The sequence below is a fragment of the Camarhynchus parvulus genome, chromosome 3 (genome assembly GCF_901933205.1).
Source record: "Camarhynchus parvulus chromosome 3, STF_HiC, whole genome shotgun sequence".
NCBI classification, from domain to species: Eukaryota; Metazoa; Chordata; class Aves; order Passeriformes; family Thraupidae; genus Camarhynchus; species Camarhynchus parvulus.
In genome coordinates, this window is record NC_044573.1 from 80,836,447 (window position 1) to 80,858,422 (window position 21,976).

Consider the following 21,976-nt stretch of genomic DNA (forward strand, 5'->3'; position numbering starts at 1 on the left):
CTGTTAAAGATTTTTTTTGTTTTTCCTATGCCTAACAGTGAGATGAGGTGGCATGCAACTGGCTCCTGGGAAGATTTAAAGTAATTCATCATTTATTTTCTGAAATTATGATGGGTTTTTTTAAAATATACATCCCTTTTTCCATCGCATGCAATTGTAAATTTGGTACATAAATTATTTGTGCAAAGTTATTTATTACTGCTATATACACAGGAAAATTTTGGAAACTTTTCTGCTTTTCAGGGGATTGTTTTAACAATCTGTGTAAACATGTAAGCTGTTTTCTTACTAAAAGGAACTGATCCCTAATGTGTTTTCACGAGCTTATTGCATATATATGAAGTCTGCCTTAAATTGTGGAGAGCTGGTAATTTTGCTTGTTTTGTAACAAGATGCACCAAGATTATCTTAAAGAAATGTGAAACATTTACTTTAGGAAATTATTTAGGGCCTGAAATACTTCATGCACTGAATCACGTTCTACTGAGGAACGAAGAAAATCAAATTGTTACTTTTACATTTAGCCAACCCCAAAACACCATCTGGATGGAAACCCTCTTAGTACTAAATTATAAGAATTTTCATTACATAGAATCATGGAATCATAGAATAGTTTGGGTTGGAAGAAACCTTAAAGGTTATTTAGTTCCAACCCCCTGCCATGGGCCAGGACACCTTTCACTAGACTTTTTCCTCCCACAGCACAAAATTCAGTTTACTTAAATGCTTTTTGGTCATACATTAATGAAGAAACATTACAAAATTGGTAGGAATCTTGACTTTTGGTTTGCTTTGGCTAGTTTAAAAAAAAACCAAACAACAAATATTGTAACATTCAAAAAACTGACTAATACTTGTACTTATTAACTGGAGTAGTCAAAATATGTCTTGTTGCCAAAATATCCCTGTAGCACTACAAGTTATTAGCTTTTATAACTACAAATTTTACTAAGATAAAAGAATATCAGGAATCTAATTCTTACCATTCTAACAACTAGAGGCCAAATTCTGCCTTCCCTTACAGTCATGCAATCACAGTTGTTAACTGTTGTAAGGGCAAAATTTAGTCCCAAAGCACATTTTTATCTAAACACATATATTTTCCTACAAATAAAAAAGCCAACCAAGCTATGCCTTATTACTGCTCTTCCCTTCTGAAGGGTAAATTCTGATATTTGAAATACCTAAACTGTATTTACAGCTGTACAACCCTGACGCCGCATACTTGCAAAATTTCACTTGTACTCTATAAACATGGAGTAACTTTTACCATTGTCTTAAACATTTTTCTTAAAACAGAGAAAGAGCAGAGCAGCTTAGACATTTTCTTTGTCAAATTCGCACACGAAATACATGGTAATGTGACAGGCAACATCATTCCAGCCCCCAGAGGCCACCATCTCCACACAGTCCTCCTCGTCGTAGGCGTTGTTGGGCTCCCCGCTGCGCCATTTGTTGAAGGTCTGCATGGGCGACCGGTCGGAGTAGACGAAATTCCCCTCTTTCTCCAGGTCGTTAATCCCAATGAAGACCCTGGTGAGCCCAGCTTGGTTGATGTACGAGGCAATCAGGTTGTTGGCAGTCTCGTCCTTGGGCATGCTCAGCGTCCCTCCTCGTCCATGGCAGTACAGCTGGGCCTCCTTGTACCTCTTCTCCTCCTTGACCAGCAGGTAGATCTTATTGTCGGTCTCGCGCACGCCGGCGACAGCTGCGGGGGAGGGCAGTGCTGAAAAGTGAGCACTCGCATTTCTATAAACCAAGTCACTGCACACCCCAAAACAGCTTCACAAATCAGAGGTGGAACGGTGGCACTCTTTACGAGCGATTACACCGATAAAATGGGGCAAAAAGAAAGGAAAGGAGTTATGTAAAATTAACCTACCATTTTTTATGAATTTTAGTTCTGTCGTCAGCTGGGCTACTTGAATATCCATTTCACCAATAGCCTTCCGTAGCTGACTGCACTCACAAGGGATGCCTGTGAAATGATATAGATACACCCAAATCAAAAAGCTACCTAATTTCAACAATTATCTTTATGAAAAGGCCCGGCGTGGCAGCTCTGGAGAAAGCTGTCTTGCAAGTAACAGACAGAAAATTAGAACCTTCACTACTCTGCACCATTATATGATTCTCTGGGGTGTCTAGACCTGTGCAAAACAGGTCAGTTCACCTCCTAGGAATCTTCCATCCTGAATAATTAGTACTAACCTAAACACAGATAGATATTCTCTGCAAAACACCCACAATATTTTTTTACTAAAAACATTTTTCAAAAATTCCCATTTTCAGTAAAATTATTTTCTTTAGTTTTCTCAATGATTTCTTTCACAGAAAAAACATTGTTTGCAAGTTCTTCCCAAGGAATATATCCCAGCAGATTCAAAATTCCAACCACATATTGCACATAATTACCTGCAAAATGCAGTTCTGTGTTTTTGAAAGTACAGAATTTACAATACTTCTGACAATAAAATTAGACACTAGAAAATCATCTGTTAACCCAAATTAGGGTATAGGTTTGACAAAGATAATCCAAATGTGAATACTAAAAGAATAATTGGTACATCTCTGGCCACAAATCTCAAAATAAGGATCAATTACCATTTGCATTTATTACAGTTTGCAATTCTGTATGTAATTATTAAAATCTGCATTGGACTACCCAATTACTCTGCTCAGTTGTGTAAGTCAGCCTAAGCACAGGGTACTTGCCCTGCAAAACTGTGCATGCTGGCCAGGTGCACAGCATGCTGGCTCAAGAATTACAGTGACAAATTATGTTCTCATGAGAAATCTAATCTGTGCGCCTCCAATGCACTCTGCCAGGAAGGGATGAATTCAGTCCAATCCAAACCTGCCACTCTTGCAAGGCTTGCACTTATGCTAGGCTGTTTCTCTAGAACATTTTACACCTCTGAAAGATCCATGCACCTCCATGTAAGAATCTGAAGAGAGGGTGAAGAGAAGACCAAGCCAAGTTCTGCTTGGTGGTGCCAAGCAATAGGACAGGAGGCAATGGGCAGAAATTGATGCACAGGAAGTTCCTCCTGGACATGAGGAAGAACTTCTTTACTATGTGGGTAACTGAGCACTAGAACAGATTGCCCAGAGGAGTTGTGGAGTTTCCATCCCTGGGGATATTCGAGAACTGTCTGGACACAATCCTGAGCCATGTCCTCTGGGATTACCCTGCTTGAGCAGGGGTTGGACCAGCTGACCCAATGTGGTCCATTCCAACCTGACCCATTCTGTGATCTGTGTTCTTGACAATCTCCTGCTCCTATAACTATAATCCATGGATGGGCAGGAACATCCAACCTGCTCCTTTGTGTTGACTGGAAGACAAAGAGAGATATGCAGAAACATCCCTTTCCCCTGGTGATGAATGATACAGACAGTCTGGCTTCATTTCCCATTAGGCTTCTGGAGAGATTGCTCCTCAGAGAAAGTATGAGATATGTTTTAGCATATACACTACAAGTCCAGCAACTGCTGCAACTTCAATGATTTTAAGTAATTTGAAAATTTCACAGTTAAATATTACAGTACTGATGAAAAAAATAATGTATTATTTCCCCCAGTATGTAAACAGATGTATTTTTAGTGATGAAAAGTCTTTCACATAAACAAGGTGTGTTATGGATTACCTGGGTCACCATTAGGACCTGGTGGTCCTATGTCACCATTATCTCCTTTTTCACCTGGAGACATGAAAAATAACATAATGTTAATGCTGCCTTTTCTGTCAATAGTTCATTTAACACTTATCTATCATTTTTCTAGTAAAATTCAAACATGTAGAGTAGAAATATGCCCAAGCAAAAATAAAGATTTTTCTATCCTAGTCATTCCACAATAAAGGCCAGCCAAACCTATGAAACTTGAACCCAAATAATATGCACCAATATTCACTTCTTGACATTCATAAATTTCACAGAACTAGTAAATTTAGATGCTGTAGAGGGAAAAGGCTGGATATACCTAAGTTTTGAATCATAAAGTCTGCCAAAGTACAGCACATCTTCCCATCTTCTTTAACTGTCCACACTTGTGTGACAGTGCAAAGTTCTTTATTTATCCTCAAATCAGAATACTCACAGTCCTTTAAGACTAAATATACTGCTGCCACAGCAAAGGTAACTGGTTGAGAGATCTCAGTGACCTGTCTGACTACAGTGTGAGAAAATTCCTACTACAGTAAACTGTGAGACTTGTTAGCCATTTTTCAAGCCCCTAAACTTTTCTGAAACATAATGATCACACATTTTTCTCCTGAAACAAAAATGGATAAATAATTGAATTAAACCTACCTTTTGAACCAATAGGACCAATTTTTCCATGACGTCCTATGCTGCCTTTCTGTCCTTTGTCCCCCATTTCTCCTATACATAACAGAAAGATGAAAGGCACAAGGTAGCAATGTAGTCTGATTCATTCAGATTCTACTATGTTTGCAATATCAGTTTTTAAAATTAACAAATTCTATACCCCAAATATTCATTGAACTATAGAGGTCTAGCTCAATCCTTGTGGAGAACTTACATACAGCAACCTAGACAGTGATTTTATCTTTGCTAAACAAGTGACATTAACAAGGCATGAAGGTGTAATTGTCAACAGTTCTTTTTTGAAAACCACTGGAAAAGCTTTTCCAAACTCCTTTCAGCAGATCATGACAGAATTATGTTGAAAATACAGAGGATTGTTGCATTCAAGCATGGATCAGCAGATTAAAACTATCATGGAGTTGAGAAGACGTAAAGGATCCAAGCACAACTGACTTTTCATCTCAGACAGTGATTCCACTGTAACTGAGGGCTGGCTTTGGGCTTAATGACTTATTTATACAACATAAATACTGTCATATGAGGTAGGTTTCCCTCTGTACCACACTGTTAGAGGAGAGCGGGTATGGAGGGACTGCAGGGATGAATGCCTGCTGAGGCTCCCATCCTGCAGAAATCTAAGCCCAAAACTGCTTTAGGAAATATTTATGAAGTTGTTTTCAGTGACTGTTGAAAAGATTGTTTCTTTGCTGAAAGCAACATCTGCTGTGCTCTGGTCTACTACACAGGTGCAAGGAAACAATGAGACAAGCTAGGAGGAAAACCCACCAGAGGGATCCAGCAACTGGACTTGTGCAAACTGTCACAGCTCAGCCTCAGCTGTGGATCCATGACAACTGAAGATCTGCTCCCCCCTGTTGCTACTGCATCTGGACAGACGTGCATTTTTGAACGCTGGATAATTTTATTACCCATTTTGTCATTACCATTAACTTAAAGGTGAAATCAATAACAAGTTTCAGAATATAAACTGATCACTGCTGGGCTAAGAGATGTTATATCTATTACTCCATGAAGTCTCAAGCAACCCTTGTCACTTGATGGTATGGGCCAGAAAGAAACCATTTCCTCTGAATTGAGAGAAGCTAAATATGTGTGGTTTGCTGGTCTGATTAATTATTGGCAAGTCCTGCAATCAATCATTTTCCTTTGTTTCTAACAAGTATCAAATTCAGACACTACTGGACACAGGCTTTCACCAGAAAACAAAAATATCTTTCTCTTATCTACTCCTACTGGAAGTACCAGCTTGTAATCAGTTTATCAAGTTGCTCTGAAAATGATGTCTCTTGCTTTGCAGATTATTGAATTGGGATTACCACATAAAAGATTATCAGATGTTTGAATTCTTTCTCTTTTCAGGCTGCTACACCTGAAATTAAATAAACTCATTGATCTAATGTGTAAATAAAATAAAATATATAAAATTATTTCACTTTCTTTCTTGTAGAAATTGCCTAGAAAATTAACTGCTTCTCAGTCACAGCCAGTAAAACCCATGTGCTCTGCTCAGAAGCAAAAGGAAAGTGTGTTATCTCAAGCAATGAAGACATACATTAAATCTCCTTTCCTCATTAAAAGAATTGTTCACATTTGGGTTTCTCTTACAGTGACTAACCCCTGCTTCCACTCCAGGGGCTTGCTTATTCTGCTTCTTCTGCAGAATAAATCACAAAGTTTCAAGAGAGACCCATCTGCCTTGAGGGTTTCAGAAGTTTTAATACCTTTTGTAAAGCCCTTTTTAGTGGCCCTATGGTTGTCAAAAATGCAGTCTGAGTCTTAATGAAATCAGGAAGTGATAGCTGGAAAGAAATGGGGACAATAAAAGAAATTAAGTCTCCATAGACCAAAAATAGGAAATCAAACACAAAGAGTGAATAGAGAACTGAAGAAAGTCATCTGTCATCTCCCAGATGAAGGTGGCATAGATTGGAACCAATTATAGAAGGTTTAAAGGATTTGGGAAGGAACTGAAGAGGAGGAAATTCTAAATTATCTTCTTGGTGGCTTTTTCAGGCCCACAAATAAGTGAAGAAATAAAATTCCAGAGATGAATGGTGGGCTGCAAAACAAGTGAAAAAATGAGGGGTTGTACTCTGTGCCATACTATAAATGGGGATCACAGAGTATGGGCAATCTCATCAGGATTATTTGGAACAGACAAGAAGGTATAAAACTATCTAGAAAAAGAAAAAGGCATCAAAAAGAAAAATCTAGCAGAAATGCAAATTCACCATATCACAGACAAATTTAATCTAATCCTGTTAAAAAGAAGAGAGCAGTAGTTTTCTTCCCAAACTTAAGGATTTTAAGACAAATCAAATCAAATTCATGATTTGACATAGAGAACATCACAGACACCTACCTAACAAGGAAAGTAGAAGTGTACCAAACCACACCAAAGGTCTCTTGAATCTAGTGCCATCTTTAACAGCAGTCTGCAGAGGATACTTAGGAAGAGAACATAATATATAGATGAAGATTAAAAGGTCTTTCCCCCAGTGCACCTCAGTAGTCTTGCAGCAGTCAGCATTCCCAATGCAAATAGATTGCCTGACTTGAATAAGAATGATATTTTTAAAGGATATAATGATGCTATAGTAGTAATCTGCATTCAGGACACTTCATTTTTAAAAAAAAACTATTGGCAACTGGAAATCAGAAAATTCCAAATATGTCAACAGGCTACAGAACTGCTTTACACTGAAAAATATAAATTATCCACACTAATGAAGGTCAGTGATTGGTGAGGGAACCACCAATTGCTGAGGTACTCACTCTTGGTAAGTGGCTACAAGAAGTTACATCCTATCATAGAATCATGAAATGGCCTGAGTTGGAAGCAACATTAAGGATCATCTAGTCCCAACCCCCTTCCATGGGCAGGGACACCTTCCACAAGATCAGGTTACTCAGGGCGCCATCCAACATGCCCTTGAACACTCTTTGAGGGATGGAGAATCCATAGCTTCTCTGGGAAACTTGTTCCAAGGTCTCACCATCCTCACAGTAAATAATTTCTTCCTTATATCTAATCTAAACTTGCCCACTTTCAATTTAAAGCCATTCTTCTTTGTCCTATTATTACATGCCCTTTCCAGCTTTCTTGTAGGTCCCCTTTACTGGAAGAGGCTCTAAGGTCTCCCTAGAGCCTTCTCTTCTGCATGTTGAAGAAGCCAAACTCTCTCAGCCTGTCTTCAAGGCAGAGGTGTCCCATCCACCTCTGATCATCTTTGTGGCTGTCCTCTGGACTTGCTCCAACAGGTCCATGTCCATTTTATGTTGGGGGCCCCAGAGCCAGGGCTCTCATGAAAGCAGGGTAGAGTGGGAGAATTACTTCCCTCAGCCTGCTGTCCATGCTGCTGTTGATGCAGCCCAGGATGTTGTTGGATTTCTGGGCTGCAAGGGCACATGGCCAGCTCATGTTGAGCTTCTCTTAAACCAACACCCCCAAATTCTTCTCCTCCAGGCTCTTCTCAATCCATTCTCTGCTCAGTCTGTATTTGTGCTTGGGATTGCCGCAACCCAGATGCAGGAACTTGCACTAGGTCTTGTTGAACTTCATGGGCCCACCTCAAGCCTGTCCAGGTCCCTCTGGGTGGCATTCCTTCCCTCCAGCGTGTTGACTGTGCCACACAGCTTGGTGGTGTTGGCAAACCTGCTGAGGGTGCACTTGATCCCACCATCTGTGTCACCAACAATGTTAAACAGATATCCTTACGTGAATGAACAGTGCATAAGCACAGGAGGCATTTTATATAGCTGGGGCAAATCAATTTCACCCAGCATGAGCCACCCTAAAGTTAGGGGTTTTAGTCTAAGATATTTATCTAAACTCCCACAGTAGGCAATGGAAAAATAAACACCTCTGAGCAGGGATCCATCCCACTCATGTTAGACAGGTATCATAATCAGAATAGCTAGAAAATCTGCAAAGGAAACTAAAGCTAGTGAGAAATCATCCAATCTAGAGAGGCAGCAGAAACGTTTAAAGGATTTGAAAGTACATTCAAAGCCAAAGTGAAAATAGTACAGTACATTCCTGAATGGAGGAGTTTCTATTTGGCAGCAAGCAAGGACAAATAAGCGCCCTCATGAAACATTATCTCACTAGAATTATGTTAACAATATATCACCAAGCTTCTTCAAACCAGTGGTTCCTCTAGCCCAAGACTTTGTTTCCTGTGGTGGCAGCAGAAGGTGCAGTCCAGGAAGATCCCACAACCACAGCCACTATCTGCAGGTGAAATTGCTGGCCCTGTCCCCAGCAGCTTCAGAGAGTGCCTCCTAGTTCGGGTACAATGGGATCTGGTGATTCTGTAATCTTGATTATAACCTCCTCAGACTACTCTCTACAGATGGAAGAGTCTCAGTCTGTCCAGTTTCTCCTTCTGAGGCAGCTCCTCTTTTTCACATTTTTGGTGCCCATCTTTTACCTCTCAAGTCCTTTTTGAGACAGAGGCCAAAAGAACATTCTTGAGACAGTACATGTCAGGCTTTTGTACAGAACAAAATCAGCTGCAAAAGAAGCTTCCTGTTTTGTCCTTTGTCCTTTTGTCATCCTTCTGTGATGATGGGCAGTGTTCTGTTGGCCTTGGGACTCTTGCTAATGACTTCAGAGCAGTCCTTGAGTTTTAAGTGACAGTTAGGGGGTTTGGCATCATTTAAGTATGGATTAAATCATGCATCCCTAATTTCCCCAGGCAATATATTTATTTACATTGAAGCCCATCTGCCACCTTTTTGCCCACTCAGTTTAGCAGTATTTTCTCAAAATCCTATTGAGTTCAGGTGGAACTGAAAGACAGTTTTGAACCAGATACCCACTTTGCGAATTCACAGCTGTCAATGTCAGGACTTTTATATGGAATACTGCCTGCAGCACTCCTTAGTGAGCAATAAATTCATGTAGAAATTGACTCAGAAATGCAAAGGATTGATTGATTACATATTAATAAGCAATCAGTAATAATAAAATATAAATTAAGATATTATTACCTCTTTTTAGAATTTGATTATACAAATGACTGAGCACTCTGGCTCCAATCCAGTTAAATTAATGAGTCTTCTCTTCTACTTAAGAGGTTGTGGCTGTATTAGTAAACTAAATGCCTGGGATTATTCCCTGGCAGTGGGAACCAGGTAGTCAAGAATGGGACACTTCACGATACTAAATTGTCTTACTCTTCAAGCCAAGATAATCTTGCAAACTGCTCATTGTGTTAGCTCCCAAAATATACCTGGGAAAGTGTTAGCTGGCAAAAGTCAAAATCACTGTGTTAACACTGCAAAGGTAGAGACAATTGAGTTGCAAGCCCAAGAACAGTATGTGACACTGTATCACATACCATTATAGTTGAATATAAATTCAGTACAATGTATAAAGGCTGAAATTAAAATACTAAAATAATATACATTTAAAATGGTTATGGCTCTAAGAAAATTGAAATATCTTGAAGAACATAATTTTAATGTTCTGTTCCTTCAATGTTACATTCCAAGTGTAAATCCACTTTGCCCTCCTTATTTTGATTGCTGTAAGGCACTGTGGGAATATTCACAGAATGGTACTGGTACAGAACTGTCTGTGTGGAATTTGAAAAGATGGAAGTTATGGCCTCACAGACCACACCAGGACTCAGTTAAATAACTGAGTTTAATCCCAGCATGGAAGAGCACAGTACAGCCATCAGCGCAAATGGGAAAGTTAATTCTGTGAACTTCACAGCCCAAAACTTGCACTGCTTTCATCTGAAACAGCCATTGTACTCGACCCAGTGCCCCATGCTTTACATAAGGCCAACACAGTTTTATATTCTGCTGACATGCCATGCATCATAATTGACCTATACAATTAATTAAAAGCAATGAGGAAAGTAAGTGGAATTTAACCTTAATCAGCACCCAAAGACATCAGTATCTCTGATGTCACCCTGAAGCATCAGTACAGTCAGAACAAAATTAATTTCAGGTAAGCACCAGAAAGTTTTAATTTTTAATTTTTCTGAGTTACCAAAATCTGAAAATATCATGAGGAGAGATACGATAAAAACATCTGCAGCACTTTCTGATCTTGAGCTGTTCAGGTCAAATATTCCATAAGAAGATAGTTTCTTTTGTAAGCTATTTTATGGTTATTATACATCTATGAAGTTCAAAGAAACTAAGTACATTTTCTTCGATGAACTTGCTAGAAAAATGAAACAAAGAAAGGGGAAAGAAAAAAATAAAAGAAAAAAGATTAGTGTGATTTTGATGATGTAAAGACCAAAAGTAGAAACCTCTACAAATGTGGCAGAAGGATTACAGTTTCTCCCTCATGTAAACCATCACTTACTCAAAGAGGAGACCAAAAAAATAGAATTTACCAGCTTGCATCAACAGAAGGAGTCAAATATTAGACCAAGACAAAATTATCAGGCTTCAAGATAAATAGAAGTGGTTGAACACATGCTTACACACTGACTGAAATTCAACAGACTACTGCATAGAAGCAGGACTGCTGTCTGTGGGTGGTTTTAGGGGCAAATGCAAAATGAAGGAACAATTATTTTTGCCAAACATATTGTTATATTTTATTTTTGTCTGAATGTTCCATCTTCTGGATTAGAAATAGGAAAATCCTTGGTCTGTTGGAAGACAATGTACTCAGTCTCGTGCAGCTTGAGAGTCTAGAAAAGTATTTATGCATGAACTCAGCTACAGGTCTGCACATTACACACAATCTGTGGAGGTTAACCAGAGACTGAAAGGTCAGGAGACTGAAAGGTTTCTCCAGGTCAAAGTTGAATATTCTTCTGTGTCCTTTCCAAGGACCAGAAATTACATCTGTGAAGTCTGTTTGCTTATCCAGTTAACGCTGTGACATTCAAAGTGTACTGGATGTAGTATCATGATGAAAGTGGTGCCATATAATCCAAATTGTTTTTAAGGTATCTGTGTTATTTTCTTTGACGAAGTATTTGTGGGAAGGAGTTGATCAAGACAAATATCTACAAAATGTACAGCATTAATGAAATGACTAGTTAATTAGAACTCACTTTAAACAAGAGCTTGTTTGTAGAAATTTCTCTATGAAAAAAGGAAAGCAGAAAAATATGTTGCTACAGAAGTAGCAAGAAATTTTGCCTGTGTTTAGTTGAAAGCACTACCTGGAAAAATACCGATACAGCATGCATTAGTATTCAATTTTCTTTAATCTCTTTTCTGTTTCACTTATATTTTCTCATAGTGTGTTTCCACTTCAGTGTTTCTTCTTTCAGTCTCATCAGAATTCTGGACTTTTGTAGGTAAGAAAAACTAGAAAATTACTACTGCTGTTAGCATTAATCAAGCATACCTCACGAGAACTATTTTTCAAACAAAAGCAATTTTACAGTGGAAAATAAATAAATGAAATGCCACATCATGGATTGCCCTGACTGAAAAAGAGTACTTTCACATCTCAGATGGACAAAGCATTTTGAAGTGACATGACAATATGCCAAGATATAGAAACATGCAGGAGCACTCATGTGGTGAGTCTCAGTGTGGTGAGAGGGGTTCTGAAGGAGTTGTCAAGACAATCTCATGCCAAAGGACACAGAGAAGGCTGAGGCACTTGGTGCTTTCTTTGCTTTGTCTCTGCTGGCAAGGGCTGCTCTCTGGCCTCCCAGTTCTGCATGTCTGGTAGCCAAGATCTGGGGAGGACAAGCTACTCATGGCAGCTGACAATTGAGTGAGGGAATGCTTCACCTGGATGTACACGAGCCGAAGGAATTCAGGGGTGCTGAGAGGGCTAGCTGGTGCTGCTGCAAGGCCCCAGAGTCTAACCAGCAGCTGCTAGGGAGTCCTTCACTGCTGAAAGGGAGGATGAAGTAGAAGATGCTCCATGCTGGTAGGAATGGTTGGTGCATTGGAGGGTGGCCCTGCCAGTCAGGAGGAGCTGGACAAGATGCAGAAATGCATTGGCAGGAATATCATGGGTTCAGCCAGATCCTAAGCTCCTCATCTGCAATACTTTGATGAAGTCTGGCCCATGGCTGGGTAAAAAACTCCTTTGCCTTAGAGGACCCAGAGACTTTTCGGCCCTCATACATGAGAAGCAAACTGAAGTCCAGCTGAGGAAGATGGTTTTATTTAGCTCAGAGTATAGAAAGGCGAGGGGGGAATTAATTACAGTCTTCCACTACTTACAAGCAGTTTCTAGAGAAGATGCAGCCTTTTCTTCTCAGAGACACACAGAGAAAGGGAAAGATGCCCTTGATTACAAGCTACAACAGGTCTTCATAATGACACCAGTGAAACAGACTGATTAAAATTTATGTGGAATCTCCATCCTTGGAGATTTTCAAAAGTCTACTGGACAAGGCCCTGAGAAATCTGCTCTGATATTGAAGTCTGCCCTGTTTAAAGCAGGAGATTGGACTAGATGAGCTCTTGACGACCATTTAACCTAAAATATTCTGTCATCTACACTTCAGGCTGCATTACCTTACAAGAGCCAAAATTTTAGTTTCCAATATTTTTTTTCTAAGAGTCATCTTTGAAAGTAAATCTACATAAGGGAAATACATTGACTGAACACACACACCCCTCATGGAAGTTATAAAATGTATTGTAGGAGGAAGAGCACTAGCTATGAATTTTGGTCCCTAGCTAATCAGTATCAGACTTCTGTAACTGCCTAAAAGAACAACATAATGGATCATGCATCATCACAAGGAAGCATAAATTATCTTTACAGTTGCTTTGAAAGAAAGATTGTAAACTCAGTTCAGTAAAAGCTAGCTCTAACCTTCTAATGACAGGAATGTCAATCTTTAATTTCAATATTGAAGTCAAAGAATTTGACTCCTGCTAATTTGAACCTTTCAGAACACAAACCTCCCAGAAAACTTATGAAGGTCAAATTTCCTCCTTGCTTCAGGAGGAAACCAAATGTGAAAAACCAGAATTTTCTGCAAGACAGAGTGCTATGTTTCCCTCAGCTGCATAACTGAATACTGTTGAGCACCATTCTTCTCAAGAGCTCAAAATATTTTTGAACTACAATGCAAACAAATTTATCACCATTTCCCCATATCCAAAAAATGTGGGAACACTCATGTTCATCTTTGCCTATTATGGCTTACTGCCTTCCCTCAATGGTTTTAATTAAGATGTTGTGAGTGTTCAAATTCACAAAAAAAAGAAACAAGAAAATTGAGCCTTGTGAAGTTTTCCCCTCTGATCTAATACAAGGTTTTCATTTGCAGAAGGCAAATTATGAAGGAGACATGATGATGCCTTTCTTCACAAAGACCTTTTTAAAAAATTGAGATTTTTTTTTAATTTCCAAAATATATCTTTTTAACCAGAAGAAAATACTTAGTCTACAAAGGAGTGCATATAGTTGTACTGGTTTTGGCTAAATTAAATTAAGTTAATTCTTATCATTGTAGTTCTGAGGGTGCTATATTTGGGATGTGTGACCAAAGCAATGTTGATAACACAGAAACATTCATTATTACTGAACAGTGCTTGCACAGGATGAAGGCATTTTCTGCTCGTCACCCCACCCGACCAGTGAGGAGCTGGGAGTGCACACAAAGCTGGGAGGGAACACAGCCAGGACAGCTGAGCCCAGCTGACCCAAGGGAAATTCCCTAATGTATGGAATTGTGCTCAGTATGTAAAGCTGGGGGAAGAAGAAGGAATAGGGGGACATTTGGAGTGATGGTGTTTGTCTTCCCAAGTCACATTATGTGTGATGGGGCCCTGCTCTCCTGGGGATGGCTGAACACTTGCCCGCCCTTGTGAAGCACTGAATTCATTCCTTGTTATGCTCTGCTTGTGTGCATGTGGCCTTTGCTTTCCCTATTAAAGTATCTTTATCCCAACCCATGGGTTCTCTCTTTTACCCTTCTGATTCTCTCCCTCATCCAAACCAGGGGATATGACTGAGTGGTCATGTGGGGCTGAGCTGTTGGTTGGGGTTAAATCACAATAGCACAAAACAGAAATGGCCAAGGATTAACTGGTCACCCAGTTAAGGGAGCAAGGACCCCCATCCTCATCAGCTCACAAGAAAAAGCAGCATTTTCTCAGGAATGACTTCCAAAATATTTTCTTTATCAGTTACCTTTTTCTCCTGGAGGTCCAACTCTGCCTGGACGACCTGGAGCACCTTTCTCCCCCTTTTCTCCAGCCTCCCCTGTTGATACAAAAGTAAACAAAAAGAAGAATCATATTAAACCAGGACTATTTTCTGTTAGCAGCCATGACAAGAATGCCATTCTCCTCAGTGAAAAAAACAGAAGCAGATGTGATCTGATTTAACAGCTTTACTTGACTGACAGAAAACAGATTTTTCTTCAGTTGATGCAGACACAGGAAAACCCTGTCAATACATTACTGAAGCCTTATACAACAGGTCTAGTTTTGTGGATGTTACTTATATCACTGACCTTCAAAAAGCCAATTCATTTAAGCAGAAGCTTCAGAATCAGACCCCAACTTAGCACAAAAACTTCTGTGTTCACCAAACTCTTTCCAAGCCTCTGCTAAGGATGTCCTTAAGTCTCAAGTGAAAATGGCTTAACTATGACCTCAAATTAAAAGGAAAAAAATGCCATTTTTGAGGCCTATAAGAAAGCACTGCTACATCCATCATTAGAGGGCCATTTTTAAGCATGAAAGCATTAACTCCCTGCTTCATATCCCCAGTTATATACTGTGCTTTTTAATCTCTGAAGTATGAATCACTATGTAGTGTATTGACATGCACATAGCTTGTGGTACATCATTATATTCAGCATATTTAAACATCACTTTCTGTAAAAAGTGTTTGCCTCCCTGGTGCCTTTCATTAAAAATTTGGGGATGCTTAGCTTGTTTTGCCCACTACCACAGCTACACTACCACTGTAGTCTGCCATTGACATAAAATTAAAATCTCTGACAAACAGAAGGTTAAAGAATGATTTATACAGCCACCTTGACAAAACAACATTTATATGAGGAAGGAGAAGAAAGTTCTATGGCTTCCACAGGATATAAAGTGCTGGTATGTAAGACCCAGAGTTAGCACAGCACATATGATATCCCAACACTGTATTTCTATGGAGGACAGTGAGCATAGCTGCTCTCCAGGAAGCTGATGGGAACACCACAGCAGGAAAGTCAGCGGTTATCATGCAGCCCACAAGCCCAGCTCTCTGGCATAGCTGGCAGCTGTGGTTCAGAGAGGAGTCACAGAGATGACATCTAAAAACATGTCACACTATGGCACATTTCAAATATGGAGCCTCCAGCTCTCTTTCCAAATCTCTCTCTTTATTGTAGACCTAGGTGGCTGTGAGCTGAAGTCAGCCCTCCATCTGTTATATTTTCATTCTTCAGGCTGCTCCAGACCATCTTCCCTCCCTTCAGACATGCAAAAATAGGCCATTCTCTGACCTTAATGAGGACAAACTTCACATAACCCCCAGTGAATAATATTGTTAGTATGAAACAGGCTATAATTTGGCACATTTGGGAACGTTACATTTTTATTATCAAGTAACCAATAGGCTTTCCATGATTGCCTTTCACCCCTCAGGGCTGGTTATGAGTTCTTTGCTTCCCAAAGATAAATCCTGACAATGACTTTCCCTTGCTCTCTGGAGGCTGAGAGCAGGCTATTACAGCCTATTGCTTTACACGTTCTTCAGAGTGAAAGCTGTGCATTAGGGATCAATAAAATAGATCACTCTTGCTCCAGGCCATTACGCTTGCCTGCATTTATTCTTATAATACGATGACACTGCATTCCTTAGTGTGGGTGTTTTAAAAACTTTCTCCAGGAGGAGATTGCTCCATTACAGGCCCAGCTACAGACCAGTTGACATTTTTTTCTTCTCAGCTGTTTTAAGGAGCAGGACCTTGGCCAAGAGGGACTGCTCAGTGGTACAGCACAGCTTTGCCTTGTGTAAGTCCCTATTCTTGCTGCTTGTACCCTGAGCATTGTGGAAATTGAGGAAGCAAAGCCTGTGCAGGTATCATGGGCAACAAAACAGTTTTCTGTCAAGACAATCAATTTAGTTTTTCACCAAAAACCAATAATGTTTAACTTCTTAATTCATGAAATAAAGAAAGACACCCCTGTGCCTCCTTTCTGGTCTCCAGTCCCTCGACCTACAATCAAGTCCCTTCAGAGCAGAAGGCTGTGATCTATGCATTATGGTCCCTACCTGACTGGTCTGTTGAGGCCTCTTCCACCAGCCACAGTCCCTTATCACTTGCACCTCTTGCTCAGTCTGCTCTCCATCCCTCCCTGGACATTTGCTCCAGCCCCACTGCAGGAAACTTTCCTTGTCAGCACAGTGCAGCATTGTCTATGCAGCTGAGACAGGGTGAGATGTCAGTAGTGCTCCACAGTGCTGAGATGCCCCACACTCCAAAAAGAAATTTAGCCCTGCCAAACTACGTCAGCTATTAAGCATTCCTGTCTGGTGATAACTTCTTTCCATTACTCATATTCCCCATGTGAGTAGATGCATCAAGTCTGGGTGTAAAAAAACTGGGTTTTTTAACATTGCATTAATTTTTTAATGTATTGAACATCATTGAGACTATTAGGATGACTCCTGCTTTAGACTCCAGAAGGGAGACAAAACAAGATGGCAAGCTGAGAATTTAAGCTTTGAAGAACTGTTCTGTGTTATTTTTTTCCTCCACAATAGTAGTAACTTCAATTTCATGTGCCTATCAAAAGAAACCGGACTTTAGGAAGAATATGAGTGAGCTGTGAAGTGAGGCTTCATCATCCATTGCTTTTTCACACACGGCACACTTTTCTTGTTATTAATATTGCTGGCTTTCTAAAACATGGTTCAGTCTGCTGTCTACATTCTCAGAGCCATGTTTTTTTCCTTACACTTTTTGTCTTGCTCCTGTATAGTCTTGAGTTAAAAAATAACCAACCTACCAAAACCTGTCCCCCTAAAAATCCCCACCAAAATGACTACAAAAAACAAAGAAAAAAAACCACCAATAAATCAAACCAAAACAAAAATACCCCAAACATACAAAAACCTCAAAACCAAAACCAACAAACAAACAAACCCCAAAAAATCAACCAAACAGAAAAACCACCAAACCACAAACCATGAAAACCTGTCCCTAAGACCTAAACTGCTGACTTTAATGTCATTTGTGCTTTTACTATTCTTGGTGTCTTTAGTGGATTTCTTCCTCATCTATTTCCACCTCCGTTCTCATCTCATGCCCCTTCTGATTTTCTCTTTTACTCTGTGGGATCTTAATTGATTTTGTGTCATTTTACATTTATTTAGTTTCCAGTCTCTCCACTCTGATTCTTGAGCTCTTCTTTCTTTGTTTTTCCCTATTATTTCCTTCTGTTTTTCTAAAATTCCTCCTTTATGCTCCCCTGCTTCTGTGTACTTTTCCCTGATGACTTCCTCCTTCATCACCCCATTTGGGCTCCACTTTTTGCACCACCTCTTAAGTGTCTATCCTCTGCCATTCACATATCCCATGGTCTCCCTAATTTCTTGCATTTTTCCCAAGTTCTGACATAGCCATGCCCAGCAGCAGTGTGGAACTCTATTTCTCCACCACTGGAGATGTTGCTGACAGCCCAGGGAAGGAGGAGGAGATGGTGCAGATCTAAAAGCTGCAGTGAGCAAATCCTGCTGCATGGCAGCTAAATTTGGGCACATGGCCACACGCGTGCTGAGTTTAAAGGAAGCCTTGGCCAGTAAAATGGATTGGAGTTGTGCCAGCGGGGGACAGCAGTATCTCATCGCCACCTCTCTGAGCAGCCAGTCCCTCTGACAGCATAGTTGGACCACTGAAAGCTTTTTAGGCATTTCACATTAACTAGGTCTGTATCAGGTCATTTTGTGCTTCACTGAATTTGTACATCAATCTCTCTCAATTTTGCAAGGCTTATATCTTATGAAACTGAGTGAAATCATTAACACACAGTGGCTTTCAGGCCTCTCTCTGGTTTCCAGGCTCAGAATTGTCATCTGCCAAAAGGTCCTGCACAGTTTACACATTTTAAAAACCTCTGCTGCGCATAATTAATAATAATAATTAATTAAATAAATAAATAAATAAATAAATAAATAAATAAATAATATTCCTTGCATTACAATGGTAATCATAGATGCTAATTTTGACTGATTACAAAAATAAGAAAATCAATGCAAAGAAGTCACAAAACTCATTCTGTCAAGTTCTTTGATATGAAAAATATTTTCAAAGCTTGGGGCTGTGAAATCTGACCCTTTGACTGATCTTTCGTGCAAATTTGGACAACTTATATTTAACTTGGTGGTGTTCTCCTCTGTAAGTCACTTTTACACAGTAAATGTATCAAACAAATTAAACAACTTTACTCAAGCCTTAGTTAAACCTCAGAAGGCCTGGATATAGTGTTGTTCTCTCTCATTAGAACATCTGTAGAAGGTCTATATATTATTAAGATCAAAAGCCACTTATTGAAGTAAATAGTAAAGAACAGCTTTTGGCTGAGTTCAGGCATCCAAAGCTCCAAATATAATATAATATAATATAATATAATATAATATAATATAATATAATATAATATAATATAATATAATATAATATAATATAATATAATATAATATAATATAATATAATATAATATAATATAATATAATATAATATAATATAATATAATATAATATAATAATAATAGATAGATAATAATAAATATTAAAAATAAACATATTATTAAAGCCAATTGGCCAAGCACAGCCCACATCCCTGTAGGCCAAGTCTCTTGCCCCAAGCAGAGGGCACACACAAATTGGGCAATGCCTGGAGAGGGCAGTTTACCCCTGGCCAAGCTAGGCTCACAATTCAGCTGTGTGAACAATTTAGCTGCAGAACAGAACTGAGCCTCACCCTTCCCAATCCGTTAACCACAACAGGCAATGCCTGCAGTCCATCCTGTGGCCCTCAGGCACCTCAGGAAAGCCCAGACTGGTACAGAAAAGATTAATGGCAGCAGTTCTGGTTGGGTGGGTTTTGTGACACTACAAGGCATAATTACAAGAAAAACTGAAAGGTTTGTTGTGTGGTTCTTACACAATGCTTTTTTTATTATTGTTGATGATAAACTGGTGGTTTTCGTGGTTTTTTTTGTCCTTAGTTAAAAAGTATTTCCCCATGTTCAAAAGTGTTATATTTCAACAGAAATGTCATAGTCTTCACAAGGGGAATTATTGTTATTGACTAAACAGGGCTGGGATTTCAACAACCATAATGGATGTTGTTGCTTTAAAATGTTAATTCTTCCCAGTGGCTGATTTCTTATGCAAGATATATTTTTTCCTATGAAAAGATCAATAATTTATTACACCACCTTCTTTGGGCAAGAGTTTGGGGGCATATAAAAATGTTGCCTTTTTCAAAAAAAAACTATAGAAACGCCAAAAACCTAACTAATGTTTGCTTTCTTCTAAGAGGTATTTGAGCTTTAAAAAAAAATCAAAAGAAGACAAACATAAGACAAGAAAACACAAAATAATTCCTATTACATTGCAAAATGGAAATGAAAACCTCTCCAGATATAAGGTAGGGCCTGATGTTACAGTTTTTGGATATGTGTACCACTGCTCAGTATAAACACAGAGCAACCAGGCAATGAATAAGAGTAACAAGCACTAGTAATCATGAACAAATCTGGGAAACTGGCATGCATTCTCCGAATCATTTAATTTCACCTTATGGACCTTAAAATTCCATTTTTAAGGAGGCTACAAACAGGGGCAAATTAGAGGACAACTGAGAGGTACCTTCTTTGTTAAAACTGTCATTTACACAACTGAGCCTGTTAGAACAAAAATATTAATATTTGAATAATAAGTAGGTTTTCACATTACCTTTGAGGCCTGGAACAAGAATCTGAACAGAGCAGGACTCCTCTGCAATGTGTTGAGGATATCCAGATCTTAGCAGTGACAGGAAGGCAAGGCTAATTAGAGTCACCAAGAAAACCAGATCTCTCTTCATAATGAGCACTTACAGGTCACTGACTCCTAAACAAAAGAATGAATAAACAGTTATAAGAATTCCAAAGGCTTTCAAGAGTTTCTACAACTACATCCCACTACAAACACAATATATATTTGTGTGCCGTAACCCACACAGCATGAGAAGCACATGTGCAGCTCCTCCAAGCAGGTTTTATGTTCCTCAGTCACCCATGAAACAGGTAGCAGCATATTTAGCAGGTTTTTTTGCTGATAGACTGGATGGGATAAAGCTCGGGAGAAATTTAATTAAACAAGAAGGAGATCAAACAATGCCAGTAATAGGCAATTCTGTGTGCATGTTTTCTGGAGGTGATTGGAGGATTTCTCTGCATGATTGGAGGCAGCTATCTGGAAAGGTAAAAGGAGATAATGCAGCATGTAGGCTTAGAATCACAGGATTGCTTAGGATGGAAAAGACCTCTAAGATCATCAGCCAACCATTAACCCAGGACTGCCAAGTCTGCCACTAAGCCATGTCCCCAAGTGCCACATCTACATGTCTCTGAAATATGTCCAGGAATGGTGACTCAACTACTTCTCTGGGCAGCCTATTCCAGTGCTTGACAACCCTTTCCATGAAGTAATTTCTTCCTAATGTATAATCTAAACTCCCTCTTGCACAAATTGAGGCCATTTCCTCTTGTCCCTATTTCTTGTAACCTGGGAAAAACGACCATCTCCACCCTGGCTACAACCTCCTCTCAAGTACTTGTAAAGAGCAATAAGGTCTCCCCTGCACCTCCTTTTCTCTAGGCTAAACCCCATTCTTCACAGGACTTGTGCTCCAGAACCTTCACCAGCTCTGTTACCCATCTCTGGACATATTCCAGCACCTCCACGTCCTTCTTGCAGTGAGGCACCCAGAACTGAACACAGGATTTGAGGTGTAAACTCATCAGTGCCAAGTAGAGGGGGAAATCACTGCCCTGGTCCTGCTGGCCACACCATTGCTGATAAAGGGCAGGACATCATTGGCCTTCTTGGCCACCTGGCCTTGCCCTGAAAGTTGTCAGTACTAAGTTCCCACTTGGAGTGGATACTGCTCTAAAGAGGCAATTCAGTAACAGATGAACCAATTCAAAGGCCTGAAAATTCACTTCCCATCTACCTGAGCACTGGAATTGTTCCCAGGCAAATTGTCTGATACAATAGCCCTCATATAAGTCATTGAGGGTGGAAGGCAGGTAATATTTCACTGTATCACTCAATAAAGTTGAATCAGAATCTTCAATAACTCCTGAAGAGAATCACCTTTGAAACATATCCTAGTCAAAGCTGACAAGTGAAATGGCTTGCCTGAAATTAGGCTGTGAATAGATGTCCCAGAAAACAACCAAACAGAAATGGAGTTTGTGTGAAAGGACTGTGAAAAACAGTATCTAGGAGGCCTGTAAAAATACTTTGACAAAAGTGTTATTTATGTATTTCTGATACATTTTTCCAGTCTGTCCTTAATCAGAGCTCAGTAACACACAAATAAGCTGAAAGTCATAACAGGTTTTTTATCATCCTTTATAGACACCATAAGAGCATGTGCATTTTACATCTGGAACAAGAAGATTGGGCTATATTAATTTCCACTCCCTGAATCCCTTCA

At 39.4% G+C, this 21,976-nt stretch overlaps 1 protein-coding gene across 2 annotated transcripts in view; it reads right to left on the reverse strand.

Annotated features, from left to right (window-relative positions):
- Positions 1 to 962: 962 nt before the first annotated feature.
- Positions 963 to 21,976, reverse strand: part of COLEC11 (collectin subfamily member 11) — a 35,858-nt gene continuing 14,844 nt past the window's right edge. The window contains exons 2-7 of one of the 2 annotated variants that reach the window (XM_030945590.1): positions 20,227 to 20,382; positions 14,452 to 14,523; positions 4,314 to 4,385; positions 3,651 to 3,704; positions 1,883 to 1,978; positions 963 to 1,708 (exon numbers count right to left, since the gene is read on the reverse strand). In XM_030945590.1, the coding sequence (XP_030801450.1) occupies positions 1,317 to 1,708; positions 1,883 to 1,978; positions 3,651 to 3,704; positions 4,314 to 4,385; positions 14,452 to 14,523; positions 20,227 to 20,356 (816 nt within the window). In that variant the 5' untranslated portion in view covers positions 20,357 to 20,382 and the 3' untranslated portion in view covers positions 963 to 1,316. Of the gene's footprint in view, positions 1,727 to 1,882; positions 1,979 to 3,650; positions 3,705 to 4,313; positions 4,386 to 14,451; positions 14,524 to 20,226; positions 20,383 to 21,976 lie in introns of both variants that reach the window. The other variant, XM_030945589.1, reaches the window with a different exon arrangement.